This window comes from Cherax quadricarinatus, chromosome 17 (assembly GCF_038502225.1).
Source record: "Cherax quadricarinatus isolate ZL_2023a chromosome 17, ASM3850222v1, whole genome shotgun sequence".
NCBI classification, from domain to species: Eukaryota; Metazoa; Arthropoda; class Malacostraca; order Decapoda; family Parastacidae; genus Cherax; species Cherax quadricarinatus.
Window position 1 is genome coordinate 27,179,400 of NC_091308.1, and position 19,520 is coordinate 27,198,919.

The 19,520-nt window shown below is 40.2% G+C and overlaps 1 protein-coding gene across 2 annotated transcripts in view; it reads left to right on the plus strand.

The window, feature by feature from the left end:
* ND-30 (NADH:ubiquinone oxidoreductase core subunit S3) overlaps positions 1-19,520 on the plus strand; it is a 58,409-nt gene that overhangs the window by 22,055 nt on the left and 16,834 nt on the right. The window contains exon 7 of one of the 2 annotated variants that reach the window (XM_053773693.2): positions 5,743-5,914. In XM_053773693.2, the coding sequence (XP_053629668.2) occupies positions 5,743-5,898 (156 nt within the window). In that variant the 3' untranslated portion in view covers positions 5,899-5,914. Of the gene's footprint in view, positions 1-5,742; positions 6,107-19,520 lie in introns of those variants that run through there. The other variant, XM_053773692.2, reaches the window with a different exon arrangement.

The following is a 19,520-nucleotide window of genomic DNA, read 5'->3' on the forward strand; positions in this document are numbered from 1 at the left end:
AGTAGGCCTTAGACAAGGATGTGTGATGTCACCGTGGTTGTTTAATATATTTATAGATGGGGTTGTAAGAGAAGTAAATGTGAGGGTCTTGGCAAGAGGCGTGGAGTTAAAAGATAAAGAATCACACACAAAGTGGGAGTTGTCACAGCTGCTCTTTGCTGAATTACGCTCCTGCGAAGTTAATGGTCTCGGCGACATATACGCATTGGCGATTTTGCCGACTTTGAGCCCTGTTTTTGGCCAATTCCGTTGTTCCAGTTGACCAAACTCATAGCTATTTCTTTAGAACTCCATTTTTTCTATCAGTCGAGTACAAGAAAATGCCCATTTACCGATTTGAACTACCCAAAAAAGTACTCAGAAATTGGCAATTTGGCCAATTTCACACATTAAAAAATATGCCAATTTCAAAATAGGGTCCAGAATAAACAATGTAGACATTCTTGGCACTAAAATAACATATCCTCTGTTCATTAGTCACATCTCTAGGCCCCTCTTATATTACTATTGCTTTCTATTTTGATTTTTTATTCATACAAAAAAATACAAAATTTATTGTTATGCAGACTACTGCATTATTGTAAAAATGGTATAAATAATATCAGTGCACTAGTGAAAGAATATTAGACTCCCCAGTTGACATGTATTGGACGTGTTGTGTGATTTGCTTACTCCTGAACATTAGTAAAAATCAAACATTTCCGCTACTTTGAGCTCAATTTCAAGGTCGTTTTCATCATGAAACTAGTCAAAATCATCTCTATTTCTGTAATATGTTTTTCATTTTATCATGTGAGACCATGAAAACGAGAATACAACGATAAATCCTATACGAAAATACACCTCAATTTCGGCATTTTAATTAAAAAAAAAAAGTCATTTTTTTCTCATTATGCACTGCGTGCTGCAGGATTTTTTTTTTTTGTGGTGCACACTGACCACACAGACCCATTCTCTCACATGTGGGCCTACCAGCTTTCTCCTGCTTGATTTGAAGCCGCTAGAATTTACGCGTATAAATACATCCAAAACAGTGGCACGTAAGACGTATATATACGACCAAAACAGTCAAAGGGTTAAACGGGGATAATCACAGACAGCACTACTGACGACTATCCCACCTTCCTCCTAACAAACATCTGTAAAAACACAGTGGAATACAAGATGTTCTCCTTTAAACTCCATGACACGGCATCAATAAGTAACTTCACAACAAAGCTAAGTACAGTTGCCTGGCCTGCAGAATTTTCCACTGCCAGTAGTATCAATGATTGTATAGACATATTTCTTAACAAATTACTTAGACTATATAACAAACATTGTCCCTTAAAAATGAAACAGATTACGAATAAACCACTAGGTTGCCCATGGCTTACTAACAGCATACTAAGGTCCATTGATAAGAAACATCAATATGAAAAGCAATATAGACAGGGCTTAATAAACAAAAATATTATTAAACATTATGCATTGGTCCTCACCAAACTAAGATATAAAAAAGACCTGGAAGACACTCTTTCAGATTCTGGGCATCCACAAACTAAAAAAAAAAACTAGGGATATTGTCCTAACTAATCAACTGAACCACAGCTACAGCCTATTGATACACGTAACAAGATAAATGACTTTCTCAGCCATAGGATCAAATTTCGCCAGTAAAATCCCAGGTGCCAATTCCCGAGCAAGTGATTACTTAGATGGAAATTTCCCAACTTCCTTCTATCTTGCACCAAGTCCACAGAAGTCACCATGATTATTAAGTCACTTAAAAATAAATCAGGAAATCTAGCTCAAGTCCCACCATTATTGTACAAGTGAGTGGCTCATGTTCTTTCGCTCACTATTTCATTACTGTTTAACAGATCACTAGAAACCAGCACTTTCCAGACACTACTCAAGTTACCAATACATCTGTGGGGTCACCACCTTTGTGTAAACAACTACAGGCCAATATCAAACCTACCTTTGCTGTCCAAAATCTTTGAGGAACTTGTGCACAAGAGATTATACTCCTGTATAACAGCACAAAACATCCTCAACCCCTGCCAATTTGGCTTCAGGGAAAACAAAAGCACAAACGATGCAATTGTAAAAATGCTAGACCTGTTTTACACAACACTTGAAAAAAATTAATATCCACTAGGACTCTCTATAAACCTAAGGAAAGCCTTTGATACAGTAGCCCACAGCATCCGACTCCACAAACTTGACCAGTATGGTATAAGAGGCCATGCACTTACATATATCAAATCCTACCTTATTAACAGATATCAATATGTCTCTATTAAGGACACAACCTCATCAGCAAGACCACTGGATACTGGAGTACCACAGGGAAGTGTCCTTGGCCCCCTGCTCTTCCTCTTATACATTAATGATCTTCCAAACGTATCACAACAACTTAGACCTGTTCTCGTTGCTGACAACACGTCTTGTGTCATCTCCCACCCTAATCTTGCCTCACTCAACACTATTGTTAATGAAGAGCTAGTAAAAATATTGACCTGGATGACTGCCAATAAACTAGCACTTAATATTGACAAAACCTTCTACATTATGTTTGGGAGCAGAACTGGTGATGCCTAACTGAACATTATGATTGACAACACTCTTATTGCTAAACATAATGAGAGCAGATTTCTGGGTCTGCACCTTGACAGCATCTTGAAATTCAACACCCATATCCAACACAACAAAAAAAAGTATCCAAAACAGTTAGGATCCTCTCAGATACATTATTATGTACCACAATCAGCCCTACTCACGTTATACTATTCACTCGTCTATCCCTACCTCACCTATGTTATTTATGCCTGAGGATCAACAGCAGCAACCCACCTAAAGCCAATAATGACGCAACAAAAAGCTGCAGTAATAATTATCATATAATCCAATGCTAGACAACACTCCTCCCCCCAATCCTCTTCAAAGACCTAAACTTACTGTACAAAACATTCACACCTACTACTGTGCAACCTACATTTACAGAACCATAAATTCTAGTATTAATCCTGAACTAAAACACTTTCTTGATAGTTGCAACAGGACCCAAAGACATAATACCAGACACAAAAATATGACATTGCTTGTGTCCAGCTAAATCTCTTAAAAAATTCAATGTACATAAAAGGGCCTGAAATCTGGAAATCTCTGCCCCAAATCTCTAGAACCTCAGACTCAACCAGAATTTTCAAAACCACCTTTAAAAAATGCCTCTTCCTAACACACCCCATCATAAACTATGTGAAAACCACATATATATTTTCTGTATCATGAACACATCCAAAACAAAATAGACTTACTCTCATCATCTGTAATTCTCCCTCTTTTACACTTACACTCACCCAAATGACTGTAAGCATAAAATTCCTAATAGTTATTGCCTAATTAATCTTAAGTTAGTCCTAAGTTTGTCTGAAATTCTCTGTCAATATAGGAGCTCTTATAGAAACAGTGTATCATGCCGAGATAAAACCTTTACCATTACTCATTTTAGTAATCGTAATACTGTTATATGTTTTGAACTTTTCTTCTTTCAACAAACCGTCTGTATCCCACCGAAGCAGGGTGGCCCAAAAAGAAAAACAAAAGTTTCTTTTTAATTTTAGTAATGTATACAGGAGAAGGGGTTACTAGCCCCTTGCTCCTGGCATTTTAGTCGCCTCTTACGACACACTTGGCTTACGGAGGAAGAATTCTGTTCCACTTCCCCATGGAGAATGTTTTGAACTACCTCACTACAGTGGACCCCCAGTTCGCGATGTTATCGATATCCGATAAATCCGGTAACTGATGCATTATATCGCCAAAAATTTGCCTCAGTTCCCATTACAAACCCCGGTATGCGATGCGATTCGTACGAGACGTGTCCACGTGTGGCCTGAACTGCCCCGTGTGTGCCAGTGTTTACAAGCCAGCCAGTGTGCGCTCATCTAAGGATACATTCGGTACATTCCATATTATCCATATTATCACTGTTTTTTGTGCTTGTTTCTGCAAAATAAGTCACCATGGGCCCCAAGAAAGCTTCTAGTGCCACCCCTTCAAGACCAAGGGTGCTAATGACTATTGAAATGAAGAAAGAGATAATTGCAAAGTACGAAAGTGGAGTGCGTGTGTTGGAGTGCATGATGATTTGGTAAAGAAATTCCTGCAACTAGTGGTGATGTGAGTGAAGTTAAGGCCAGCAAAGGTTGGTTTGAAAGATTTAAGAATCGTAGTGGCATACACAGTGTGGTAAGGCATGGTGAGGCTGCCAGTTCAAGTCCTAATGGAAGGGGATTCCCCTTCTTAACACTAACACCATCCACACACTCCCCTCCTCCCATCCCATCAATCATCACCAGATCTTCATTAAAGGTAAGTGTCAATTATTCTATTGTTATTATTCTATTGTTATTGTTGTTATTGTAATTATTCTATTGCATTAAACTTAATATTTCATGTGGTAAAGTTTTTTTCATGCTTTTGGGTGTCTTGCACAGATTAATTTGATTTCCATTATTTCTTATGGGGAAAATTGATTCGCTTTCCGATAATTTTGGTTTACGATGAGCTCTCAGGAATGGATTAATATCGCGAACCGGGGGTCCAATGTATTATCAATCTTATTAATGATAAACTTTTTAATTGCCTAACTTTTATATCAGTGTGCAATAATGAACATTAAAATGTACTGTTCCATAACCTGTGTCAATATATAGTCAGTAAGAATTAGGATTAGTCTGCCTGAAATGCCTAGGCATGCTAGTGGCTTTCTTTGTAATTAATATTTTGTAATATGTAAACTACACATTGTAAGCTTTGCAAGGAAATAAACATTTTCTTTTTCATTTTCATTTAACGTTTGCTTTAGTACATTCTTTAAGATTTAGCTTATTTGCTGTTGTCTATTACAGAAGTTTAGAGAGACTATTTTCCTTGTTAAGACTGGAAGTTTCAGTTTTAGTTCCTCCCTAAATTTGATAGCTTTATTCCATCCATAATTTAATACTGAAAATCAATAAGATCACTTAAGAGAATTACTCTAACAAATATGTACATGTGGGAAGGTAAAAATAAGATATTAGAAGATGGAATGGTATAAGGAAAATAAGTTCAGTGTTTAGTTTTGATTGTAGGTACAGTAGTAGGTTGGTAGACAGCAACCGCCCAGGGAGGTACTACCGTCCTGCCAAGTGAGTGTAAAACGGAAACCTGTAATTGTTTTACATGATTGTAGGATTGCTGGTGTCTTTTTTTCTGTCTCATAAACATGCAAGATTTCAGGTACTTCTTGCTACTTCTACTTACACTTAGGTCACACTACACATACGTGTACAAGCATATATATACACACCCCTCTGGGTTTTCTTCTATTTTCTTTCTAGTTCTTGTTTATTTTCTCTTATCTCTATGGGGAAGTGGAACAGAATTCTTCCTCCGTAAACCATGTGTGTTGTAAGAGGCGACTAAAATGCTGGGAGCAAGGGGCTAGTAACCCCTTCTCCTGTATAAATTACTAAATTTAAAAAGAGAAACTTTCGTTTTTCTTTTTGGGCCACCCTGCCTTGGTGGGGTAATAATGGCATAGCTGAAATGCAAATGAAAGTACACTAAATGTAGTGGACCACCAATTTATCAGTGGCAGATGAGTTTTAGTAATGAGATATATGGAAGATAATGTACATTACAATTTCTTAGTAAGAATTTGGATAGCATGTTTGATGTTAGTTAAACCTACAAATATTTTCTATATTTCAGGTTCGATATGATGATGAAGTAAAACGTGTGGTTGTGGAACCCCTCGAGCTAGCTCAGGAATATCGCAAGTTTGACCTTTCAGCTCCTTGGGAACAGTTTCCTAATTTTAGAGACCACAGTGCTGCAGAAGAGGTGTCAGTAAAGAAAGAGGAGTAAGCCCTAGTTCAGCCAGGTAATACATAGTGGAGTTTCTGAAACAGATTCATTTACTATGAAACTCTTATGCTTTATGAAGATTGGTAAATTCTTGCTGATTTATGAAAATTTTATTTTGTTTGATGTAAAGTGGGTGCAGAAAGAAATTAAGAGTATATATAATGTGTAAATAGATGTAAAAGTCATATTGAAATAAAAATCAAAATAAGTTTTTTTTTTCTTGTGCCATATTTTTTTTAATATGTCAGCCATCTCCCACTGAGGCAGGGTGACCCAAAAAAGAAAAACTTTCACCATTATTCACATATAATCACTGTCTTTGCAGAGGCACTATGACAGTTTAGATGTCACTCCAAATAGCCAGTATCCCAAACCCCTCCTTTAAGGTGCAGGCATTGTACTTCCCACCTCCAGGACTCAAGTCCAGCTAAACAGTTTCCCTGAATCCCTTCACAAAATATTACCCTGCTTACACTCCAACAGCTCGTCAAGTCTTAAAAACCATTCGTCTACATTCACTCCTATCTAACATGCCTGCTGCATATTTTTCTGGATAATGCTGTATATCTAAGATACCTCAACAGATTTGTTTCAGATTCTTCAAGTGAATGATGACAGGATAGTGTACCTGTACTATACTGTATTGTTTTTTTCTGTAGTTTTCTTCTAGTGATTAATTAGGAAATAAATTTTTCATTATTAGGCATCTCGATAGAAAGTTATCCATATCCTGATACAAGATACAGTTCTCATTATACAGCCTCTCCTCACTTAACGATGGAGTTCCGTTCCTGAGACCACGTCGTTAAGTGAATTTATCCTTAAGTGAAGAACGTGCTGTAATGGTAATTAGAGAGTTTGTGTCAACCATCTTTGATATTGTTTTAATGTCACCTTTGCACCATTTATAACATTTCTGGTATATTTTTAAATATTTAAACAGTAGTGTACTGTATATTGAAATTAACAGAATAGGTGAAATCAACTCTAATATACATTGCAGTGGACCCTCAAGTAACGGCAAATTTGTCTTACGGCGCTCTTTGGCGTAAAAAATGGCTTTACCAGCGGTGAAAAACTCGTCTAACAACATTCGTCCTGAACTTGTCCATGGGGCCAGAGTGCGGCCTGAGCGGGCCCAGCCACTCCAAGACTCCATGTACAGCCAGTGTGCCAGTGTTTACAAGCCGTTTCGGTCGATTCCTAGTGTACCTGTGATATATTTTGTATTATACCAGTGTCTTTAGTGCTTTTAACTGCTAAATAAGCCACCATGGGTGCAAAGAAAGTTTCTAGTGCCAGCCCTGTGATAAAAAGGAAAGGAACACAATAAAATTCAAGAAAAAACTTGTAGCAAAGTACCAAAGTGGAGGAGGAAGAGAGAGGGGAGAATGTGCCTTCTGCAGTGATTCATTGATTCTACGATATGTACGATACTAAAGTAGCAGATATCGATAAAGGCCTATAGTGCCAGCCAGCGATAAAGTGTATAATTAACAGTGTAGCAAGTAAGTTAAGCGAGTAAGCGATAGAAAGACGATACGAAAGTAACTCTCCAATGTTGTTGGATGTGTGTACATCCGCTGAACATACGCCGGCCTGCTATCTTCCAGTACCCTAAACCTCTGCCAGCATCTCCTCCATCAAACTAACTAATTAAACTAACGTTTCCAAGGTAAGTGTCAATATAAAAGTGTAAGCATAAAAGTAAATATATTAAGTGTAAATATAAAAGGACCCCAGTGGAAATACCTAAGTCACTCTGACTTTTTTTGGGTTATCCTAGATACTTTACACATATGCTGCTATGTATGATAATCTATGTAACTGTATTTGTGTATACCTGAATAAACTTACTTATTTATAAATTAAAATGTAATTATTTCTTATTTATTAATTAAAATGTAAATGTTTCTTATTTATAAATTACATACATTGTTTAAGTGTGATGGTGGTGCTGGGAAAATCCTCCACCGCCACCAACACAGCTTCTCTCAGTGGTGGCCCTTAAATCCAACAATAACACTTACACCATTTACTCCTCTCATACATTATGACATATTTTATTCATTCTAGAGTATATATCATGTTTCTATGTTATTAATATTGTTTATAATGTCAGATGAATTGTGATGGATAAATAAGCCGTAGAGATGATATTAGCATCATATTGAAGCATAATAAACTTGTCTTCCTCTTGCCTCCTACGTGTCTGTCATACACCAACAAGCCGAGCCAGTAAAGATAAGTCAGTAAAGGTAGTGTGATGTTAAATGTTCATTTATCCATTTTATTAGTGCTTCATATTTATTTGTCATTATTTTCTGTATGTATATTTATATTTAATGTTTAAAAAAATATTTTTTGTTAATACTTTTGACTGTCTGACACGGATTAATTGGATTTCTATTATTTCTCATGGGGAAAATTAATTCGACTCATGGCAAATTCGACTAACAGCTAGATCTCTGGAATGGACTAATGCTGTTGGTTGAGGTTAGTTTAGTTAGTTAGATTAATATGTTTATTATGCACCCCATACCCATCCTGTGGGCGGTAGTCAAAAGATTACAGAGGTACATAATTGGTCCAGGGACTGGACTCCAAAGTTTTGATAGCTGAGCAAGTTACAGAGGTAATGAACTCACAATTTACAAAGGTAATGAACTCACAATTTACAAAGGTAATGAACTCACAATTTACAAAGGTAATGAACTCACAATTTACAAAGGTAATGAACTCACAATTTACAAAGGTAATGAACTCACAATTTACGAAGGTAATGGACTCCAGGTAGGTCTAGTCACAATCATGACAAGTTACAGAGGTATTTACAGATTACAGAGGTACGTAATGGGTCCAGGGACTGGGCCCCCAAAGTTTTGATAGCTGAACTAGGTACAAAGGTAATGTATCCTGTAAGAATGGTTACTTACGTTTATACATGGTTACAATCATGAACAAATTATAAGAGTAATGAGCAATTCACACTTACACACACTTACACACACACACACACACACACACACACACACACACACACACACACACACACACACACACTTACACACACACACACACACACTTACACACACTTACACACACACACTTACACACACACCACACACACACCCACACACACACACACACACACACACACACACACACACACGCACCACACCCACAACACCACACACACACACACACACACACACACACACACACACACACACACACACACACACACACACACACACACACACACACACACACACACACACACTTACACACACACACACACACACACACACACACACACACACACACACACACACACACACACACACACACACACACACACACACACACACACACACACTTACACACTTACACACTTACACACACACACTTACACACACACTTACATGCACACACACACACACACACACACACACACACATAGCTTCAAGCAGAGGTACGATAAAGCTCATGGTTCAGGGAGAGTGACCTAGTAGCGACCAGTGAAGAGGCAGGGCCAGGAGCTTGGACTCGACCCCTGCAACCTCAACTAGGTGAGTACAACTAGGTGAGTACACACACACACACACACACACACACACACACACACACACACACACACACACACACACACACACACACACACACACACACACACACACACACACACACACACACACACACACACACACACACACACACACACACACACACACACACACACACACACACACACACACACACACATACACACACATACACACACACATACACACACACATACACACACACATACACACATACACACACACATACACACACACACATACACACACACATACACACACACACATACACACACACACACACACACACACACACACACACACACACACACACACACACACACACACACACACACACACACACACACACACACACACACACACACACACGAGGATGAGGCAGGACTGCAAAGAGACCTGGACAGGCTGGACATGTGGTCCAGTAACTGGCTTCTCGAATTCAATCCAGCCAAATGCAAAGTCATGAAGATTGGGGAGGGGCAAAGAAGACCGCAGACAGAGTATAGGCTAGGTGGACAAAGACTACAGACCTCACTCAGGGAGAAAGACCTTGGGGTGACCATAACACCGAGCACATCACCGGAGGCACACATCAACCAAATAACCGCTGCAGCATACGGGCGCCTGGCAAACCTGAGAATAGCGTTCCGATACCTTAATAAGGAATCGTTCAAGACACTGTACACTGTGTATGTTAGGCCCATACTGGAGTATGCAGCACCAGTCTGGAACCCACACCTGGTCAAGCACGTCAAGAAGTTAGAGAAAGTACAAAGGTTTGCAACAAGGCTAGTCCCAGAGCTCAAGGGAATGTCGTACGAGGAAAGGTTAAGGGAAATCGGACTGACGACACTGGAGGACAGAAGGGTCAGGGGAGACATGATAACGACATACAAGATACTGCGGGGAATAGACAAGGTGGACAGAGATAGGATGTTCCAGAGAGGGGACACAGGGACAAGGGGTCACAACTGGAAGCTGAAGACTCAGACGAGTCACAGGGACGTTAGGAAGTATTTCTTCAGTCATAGAGTTGTCAGCAAGTGGAATAGCCTAGCAAGTGAAGTAGTGGAGGCAGGAACCATACATAGTTTTAAGAAGAGGTATGACAAAGCTCAGGAAGCAGAGAGAGAGAGGATCCAGTAGCGATCAGTGAAGAGGCAGGGCCAGGAGCTGAGTCTCGACCCCTGCAACCACAATTAGGTGAGTACAATTAGGTGAGGTGAGTACACACCACACACAGTATAGGCTAGGTGGCCAAAGACTGCAAACCTCACTCAAGGAGAAAGATCTTGGGGTGAGTATAACACCGAGCATGTCTCCTGAAGCACACATCAGTCAGATAACTGCTGCAGCATATGGGCGCCTGGCAAACCTGAGAACAGCATTCCGATACCTTAGTAAGGAATCGTTCAAGACACTGTACACCGTGTATGTCAGGCCCATACTGGAGTATGCAGCACCTGTTTGGAACCCGCACTTGATAAAGCACGTCAAGAAACTAGAGAAAGTACAAAGGTTTGCGACAAGGTTAGTTCCAGAGCTAAGGGGAATGTCCTATGATGAAAGATTAAGGGAAATCAGCCTGACGACACTGGAGGACAGAAGAGATAGGGGGGACATGATAACGACATATAAAATACTGCGTGGAAAAGACAAGGTGGACAAAGACAGGATGTTCCAGGGAGGGGACACAGAAACAAGAGGCCACAATTGGAAGTTGAAGACTCAAATGAGTCAGAGAGATATTAGGAAGTATTTCTTCAGTCATAGAGTTGTAAGGCAGTGGAATAGCCTAGAAAATGACGTAGTGGAGGCAGGAACCATACACAGTTTTAAGACGAGGTTTGATAAAGCTCATGGAGTGGGGAGGGAGAGGGCCCAGTAGCAACCGGTGAAGAGGCGGGGCCAGGAGCTAAGACTCGACCCCTGCAACCACAAATAGGTGAGTACACACACACACACACACACACACACACACACACACACACACACACACACACACACACACACACACACACACACACACACACACACACACACACACACACATGCACACGCACACATGCACACGCACACATGTGGTAATGCTTTATTTACAGCTAGCAAAGTCAGGGTATTTCTCCAGAATGGTCTGTAATATACCACTGTGGATAAAATACTTTGCCATTTCTTGAACACTTCTGAGTGAGTTGTTTCTAAATTCATTAATTTTATCGCACTCCAGTACATAATGACGCAGGGTGTGACAATAGTCCATCTGGCAAAGTTTGCATTTCGTTTGGTCTACATCTGGTGGTAGTGATTTAACCTGCCAAAGATACTTGTAACCCAGCCGGAGCCGGGCGGTAGTGACATCCAAGAGTCTGGTTATCTTGTTGGATGCACCATAGACATGTGGCACCTCCTGCATGATAGAATGATGATAGATGGACTCACTGGTGTCAATCTCCCTGAGTCTAAAGTCAATAAAATTCAGTTGAAGTTCTTTTCGTATTATTGTTCTCAAACTACTACATGACAAGCCAAGATTGTAATCTACTCCCTCTGAAAGCATACAGCTTAGCCAATTTATCAGTTCTATCATGCATCCGAAGACCAATGTGAGATGGAATCCACAGCATGTGCACTCTGACTCCACTGTCCACAATCTTACCATACCTATGTCTGGCTTCTGACACAAGTTAGTTAGTGTAATATGTTTATTATGCACCACATACCCATCCTGTGGGCGGTAGTCAAAAGATTACAGAGGTACATAATTGGTCCAGGGACTGGACTCCAAAGTTTTGATAGCTGAGCAAGTTACAAAGGTAATGAACTAGATCTGGTCATAATCATGACCAAGTTACAAAGGTAATGAGCTCCAGGTTGAGCTGGTCACACTCATGAATAATTGCATAAACACATTAATCATGAGAATTTACAAAGGTAATGAGCTTCAGGTAGAGCTGGTCAAAATCATGACAAGTTTCAAAGGTAATGAATGATAAACACGTTATGACATGATTACAATCATAGACAAATTACAGAGTAATGAGCAGTTAACAAACATAGTAGGGAATTCATCCATTGCCCCAACAACAGATGTTGCTAGGTGCCTGTCTCTCCTCGGTAGACAGCCATTGGAAACAGCAGCAAGTTGCCCAGGGATCTGCTGCTTGCACGAGCACCATCGACCCTCCCCAAGAGGTCCAAGAAGCCAGTGACTCCGTTAGCAGCCCGATGGAGAGCTGTCCTAGGGACATGTCAGGGTCCTGGTGGACGCCAAGTTGATTGAAGATCCCAAGCCCTCGTGTGCACGGATGTTGAAGCTTGAGAATCAGTTACAATCTTAGATATATAGATGCATTTCAGTGCAAGGAGTATGGCAAACAGTTCTGTCTGAAGGGTAGAGGCCCAATTATTGATGCGTGCTCCAAATTCTTTAAGAGAGCCATCACTCTGTATGACAGCAGCAGCACTACCAGCTGCACCAGTGGATTGGTGAACAGAACCATCAACGTAAATAATTTGCGAGAGTGTGTGCTGTGTGATTAAGTTATCAATACAGCTTAAGGCATCATGTTTGGCTTCAAGGCGAAGCTTTGGTTGTGATTTAAGAAGTAGTTTGGGGGGAAATGGAGGAATGGTAGTTTGGAATGGGGTAATATCCCATGGAGCGGAGAAGTGCTGCTGTTGCCTACTTGACATAGATCATGTATCTGATTCATGCGGAGGTCGGTTCCAGTTTTTTCGATCCATCTGGAGGAGTGTTCACCAGTGCTGAGGAAAGTTTGGAGGGCTTCTGTGCAGGGGTTTGAATGGGCTTGCCTGAGCATATTAACCCCAATTAGGATATTTCTTTCAGTAACATATCTCTGATGCTTGGAATATCAAGTTCTTTTTGCATATTTAATATTTTGGCAGTACGAGGGCATCCTAAAATGATCCTCATTGCTTCGTTCTGCAGTTTTTCCAGCCCTCCAAGCTTCCAGTCAGACACAAGAGCAAGTAGTGGTGCAGCATAATCAACCAATGATCTAATATAAGCAAGATACATCATTTTCACAATTTTAACATTAGCAACATACCTGGGGTGAAACCCAGCCACAACTCTAAGTGCTCTTAGTCTTTCTTTGTATTGGCGACAAAGTCTTGTTACAACAGGTCCAAGTAGTGGAACCTCAAAGCCTAGATACCTGTATCTGCTTACATATTCTAGAAGAGACCCATCATGCAATTGTTCTGTTCTTATGACCAGAGCTTTGGTAAGATGGGTAAGGAAGAAGGATGGGTAAGGATAGAAATATTGGAAAAGGGTGGGAGGGGGGAGAGAGGTAGGATATAAAAGGTAAGTGGCCCAACCACTTTGGTGTAATTTAAAAAGTGTATGTGAAATGATAAGATATTCTTTAAGGGGCATAATACTAACCCATCAGAGCCACATAGATATAACAGATATATAAGTACATGATTCTGAATTGGTAGTAATTATACAAGTTGCAATTGCCTTTTTTTTTTTTTTTTTTGCGATTGCACAACAGATATTTATGCGACAATGAAGGCAATAATTTTCTGGCCAGTTTATAGAATTACGTGACAATGGCTTCTTACAGGTGGTGTCCAGCCATAGTAAATAGCATAATTTTTACATTAGATTGTTATATAAGATGTCTCCCTAATTGGGGGCGATGATTTTCTCAGTACACATGGATGAGTTATGGTGTTACCCAATCTTCTTCATCAGGGAGGTTGCTCAATATCATGGGTCGATGGTAATCATCTTTATGGATAAAACGACAGACCCTCTGTGGGAGAGTCATTCTTTGAGTCCTGTGAGGAGGAGTATTGATGATATAATCCGTGGTATTTACCACTTGTATAGGATGTTCTCTATCTGGCATGTATAGTTCTTGCATTGTATAGAGTTGTTTCTTTTTCAGGGTGTCCAGGCATACATTTATGGCAGTAATATCTTGTTGTACATGTAAATCTGCCATTTTAACTCTGTCTCTCCTCCTGGTATCGGTAATGAAGCGAAGAGCTCTATTCTGGACCCTTTGTAACCGTAGCATGTTGGTCTTCGTTGTTAATGACATTGGGACACAAGGGTATTCGAGTATAGGTCTTATTATCATTTTATACAGATGTTTTCTGACATGTTGAGGGGCTTGATTGAATCGAAAGAGACTGCTAAGACCGGCTTTGGCTATGTTGATCTTTTTAGTTACATGAGATGTTGAGTGGAGCAGCCTGTCTATTTCATATCCCAAAATCTTGTTAGGGTTTCTAATGGCTACAGGTGTACCTCTGATGGAGATACCCCCTTTATCTTCGATTGTTGATGCAAAACATCCTATCGTGCTAACAAGGACTATGTCAGGATTAGTCGTAATTCTCCATTTCTTTTCCCAATTAGATGTTCGACGAAGTTCAATATTCATTTTTTCTATGACTCTCTCATACTTGTATTTTCCTGTTACCGGAGTTGATGAGACGACATGAATAACATCATCTGCAAACTATCACAATTGTATCATTAAACTCTGGTTGAGGAAGGTCATTCACATAAATGTTGAACAGAATTGGACTGAGACAAGAACCTTGTGGGACACCAGCTGTCGGTATAAAAGGCTCTGTCGACCTGCCATGAAAGGTGGGAATGAATTTTCTTTGAGTTAAGAAATTATATATTAATCTGAGAAAAGTCCAGTTATGGTCTGGTAGGTCAATGAGTTTGTATATAAGGCCATCATGCCATAAGCTATCAAAAGCTTTATGAACATCTCTGGTGGCAATTAAGGGAAGATTGCCCTGATGTTTTAGACTTGCTACAGTATCAAAAATAACATTTATTGCATGATTGGTACCTCTATGTGTTCTAAAGCCAAATTGTTTTTCAGTAAAAAAGTGATTAAACTCCATATAGTAGTTCAATCTGTTGGAAATGACCTTCTCAAGAACTTTTCCAGTGACTTCAAGTAAAGATATAGGTCTATAGTTCCCAGGTTGGTGGATGTCTTTATTGGGCTTACCAAGAAAGATCATCCTAGCAGTCTTAAAAACCACTGGAAAATGTCCAGAGGCCAAGATGGCATTAAAGATATTTACCAAAGACTGTTTACAGTTTCTGGGTAGGAACTTTATTTGTTTCATTGTTATTCCAGAGAGGCCAGGGGCTCTGTTTCACATTCTTCCAATAACCTGACTCATCTCTAGTAATGTAATAGGTCTAGTAAGCGGATGGGTATCTTCAAGAGTTGAAGTATCGATGGAAGGTAGTGGTTGTAGATCATCCAAGTTCTCATCTCTCCATTCATTTACCAACTGATAGTGATTATTGTTAAATTGACGACTGTTATTGTGGGAGAGAATTTTCTCCCATACATCACCCATCAAATTAGCCTGGTCCTGTGAATCGTCAAGTTTAATTTCAACATCTTCATCATCCTCATCAGTGAAGGTATGAACTAGGTAGTTAGGAGCCTTGTGCTTTGCCCCTAAAAGTTGTCGGATCTTACTCCAAAATTTTGCTGGTTCACGTTTATACTGATTAGCTTGAAGAACTAGCAATTTCCATAAGTCCCGTTTGTGATGACTAATCATGTTAATTAATTCTTGCCTTAATCGGTGCAGTGTAGCTACTGGTGGTTGTCGCGTTTGAAGATGCCTTCGACATTCTGCTTGATAATTTCTTAAATTGTCTCTAATTTCCCTAGTATGTTTATATTGTTGGTATATCTTTGTGGAAGCTAATTGACAAGTTGCGTTAGTAGCTTCAATTATTCGATTATGCAGGGACCTGATTGCGTCATCAATTGCAGTGGAAGGTAGATTTTCCAGTGACACAATTTCATCCTCGCCCAGAAATGCCCTGAAGGGGTCAAATTCTGTGCCTCTCTGTCGAGGAGGACACCTATTGAGTATCTTTGTTTTATCAGTATTATTATTATTATTATAATCAAGGGGGAAGCGCTAAACCCGGAGGATTATACAGCGCCTGGGGGGGGGGATGTGGAAGGCATTCAGGCTTAATTCGGGGAACTGGAGCACAGATCCAATTCCCTAAATCAAGAGCCCCTCACCAACATCAAGGAACCTTCCTTGAGGGGTGTTTTATCAGTAGAGATTATCAACCCCAGATCCTGACACGAGGCTAGTACATGATTAAGAATGTTTTGGGTGTTGGAGAATCCGGTGGTGTGAATCATTATATCATCAGCAAAACTAATCATATAATGATGGGGCTGACTAGGCATAGCATTAAGTAATGCATTAATTAGAATATTGAACAGTGTGGGACTGAGCACACCTCCCTGTGGGGTTCCTAATTCAAAGTCTTTAGTTACACTTCTATGTCCCTGGAACAACACAGACGATTTTCTGTTGGACAGGTAGCCTTTAATCCAGCGGAGAAGCCATCCTCCAACATCCATTCTGGCAAGTTCCCTAATGATTACATGTCGGTTGGCTACATCGAAAGCGGATTTAAGGTCAAGGAAGGCAGTGTATGAGCTGTCAGTGTGCAGGGTGAGAAAGGTGGCTATGCAATGATGCACGAAACCATGTAACCTGGGAGACAAAAATTGTTTGATTCTGTACATGAGACGATTAAGAATCATTCTCTCAAATGTTTTACACAAGCAGCTAGTAAGAGATATTGGGCGAAATGCATTTTGTTGATTGGGCTTAGGAATTGGAATGATGAGGCTGTTGGTCCAAGATTGAGGGAGCTCCCCAGTTACATAGCTCATGTTATATAATTCAAGTAATGGATTACCTGGTACTCGACACAGCAATCTGAGTATGTTGTAAGTAACAAAAAAAAAGGCACAATACCGTGACTGGAACGATATACAAATAGCCTGCACATAAGAGAAGCTTACGACGACGTTTCGGTCCGACTTGGGCCATTTACAAAGTCACACAATTTGTAAATGGTCCAAGTCGGACCGAAACGTCGTCGTAAGCTTCTCTCTTTTATGTGCGGGTTATTTGTGTATGTTGTAAGTAATACCATCCTCACCAGGCGACGTGGAGTTGCCCTTAGTTAGTGCTGCATCAAGTTCATAATTAGTGAAAGGAATGTTGCAGTCATCTTCCTTGCTGAGCATAAAGCAAACAAGTCTCTCCCTTGCACCATATTTGTCATTGAATTTTTCCTGTGTGGTACTGGGAAGATTGTCATAGCTAGATGTAGCAGCCCAAGCACTGACTAACTCATTCGCCCTATATAAGGGATGAGGGTGCGCGATCTACCCAGTTCTGTTACCCTTAATTCTATTTATGTCCCTCCATGCCCGGCTAAGTGGGGTGTGAGCATTAAGACCGTTGACAAATTTTTCCCAGTCTGTTTGCCGCAGCTCTGTCATACGCTCTCTGGCAACAGCAAGGGCAGTTTGGAAGAGCCTCAGCATTCCAGGGGTATGATGTTTTCTATAGGCTAAGCCTAGTCTGCGAGCAGTACGTTTCAGTGTACGAAGTTTAGAATCATTGTAATAAGTATGGTTTTTGAAGGAGGTATGATTATTATGGAAGTTTGTTGGGTTTAGAGTACCAAGAGGTTTCAGTGGCGGCTCTAAGTAGTTCTGAATACTGCTCACAAGGTATTGAGGGTCCACTGTATTTTGGTATGAATACCGGTCAGAGAGCCCGTCGTAAGTCCGAGGCATCAGTAAATGAGTATGTCGCTAAGTGAGGAGAGGCTGTACTAAATTTAGAAGAAAAGATTACAAAATGATATTGTTGAACACGGCTTACAGTGCAACACTGGGAGAAGGGTAGGATGTTACATATCCTGGTTTGATTCAAGGAAGGGGAGGACAGATCCTGTTTCTTGCATCGAGAGCCTCTTCTTTGAAGGATGACAGGCAGTGCTCTTCCCTGGAAATAACCTTATACCCTACCCAGTGCACACTAGAATAAACTAAGCTAGGCTTAGCAAAAACCACTTGATTAGGCTATAGCACTGATTTTACATTTTATTTATTATTTTTTTTAAACACATCGGCCATTTCCCACCAAGGCAGGGTGACCCAGAAAGAAAGAAAACTTTCATCATCATTAAACATTTTCACCATCGCTCATACATATTCACTGTCTTTGCAGAGGTGCTCAGATACGACAGTTCAGATGTCCCTCCAAGCTGTCAATATCCCAAAACCCTCCTTTAAAGTGCAGGCATTGTATTTCCAATTTCCAGGACTCTAGTCCGGCTAACCAGTTTCCCTGAATCCCTTCACAAGATATTACCCTGCTCACACTCCAACACTTCATCAGGTCCAAAAACCATTTGTCTCCATTTGTTCCTATCTAATATGTTCACACACTTGCTGGAAGTCTAAGCCCCTCGCCCACACAACCACCTTTACCCCCCTCCCTCCAACCTTTTCAAGGACAACCCCTACCCCGTCTTCCTTCCCCTACAGCAGTGGTTCCCAAACTGGGGGTAAATTAACCATTTTTGGGGGGTAATGGAGGGGTGACAGAAAAAAAAGTTATGAATTCTGAAAATCAAGAAAACAATGCAGTACCCGGTATGAGGATTATTGTTAACTTTGTCTTAGTATATAAAGTTGTAAAGTAAACCTATTATAAGTAAGTAATAAAGTTAAACCAAATAACAATAAACATCAAAAACTAATATACAGCATTAGAAAAGAAGAAATATATAGCTAAGTGTGTGGAAACCCAAAAGTATTTTGACAAGTATGCTTCAGGACTAAAGTCACTCAGTAGCCCAGATCGACCTGTCCATCACACTGACTGCATTTCTGGGGAAACAGACTGGATTCGGCGCTTGGAGAAAGGAGTGATCGCCCAGTTTCCCACCCTAGACCAGTTTGTTGAGGAGAATAGTCATGATACTGGATCACTTCTACAGACCATCAACAAAGAAATGAGCAACCATTTGAAGGGGCTTGGAACAAGCATGCATCACTACTTTCCAGAGTGACCAAGAAACAGCCACTCTTCAGTGGATCATTCATCCCTTCTCTGTACCTGATGATGCCATTCATGATGATGATTTCCCTG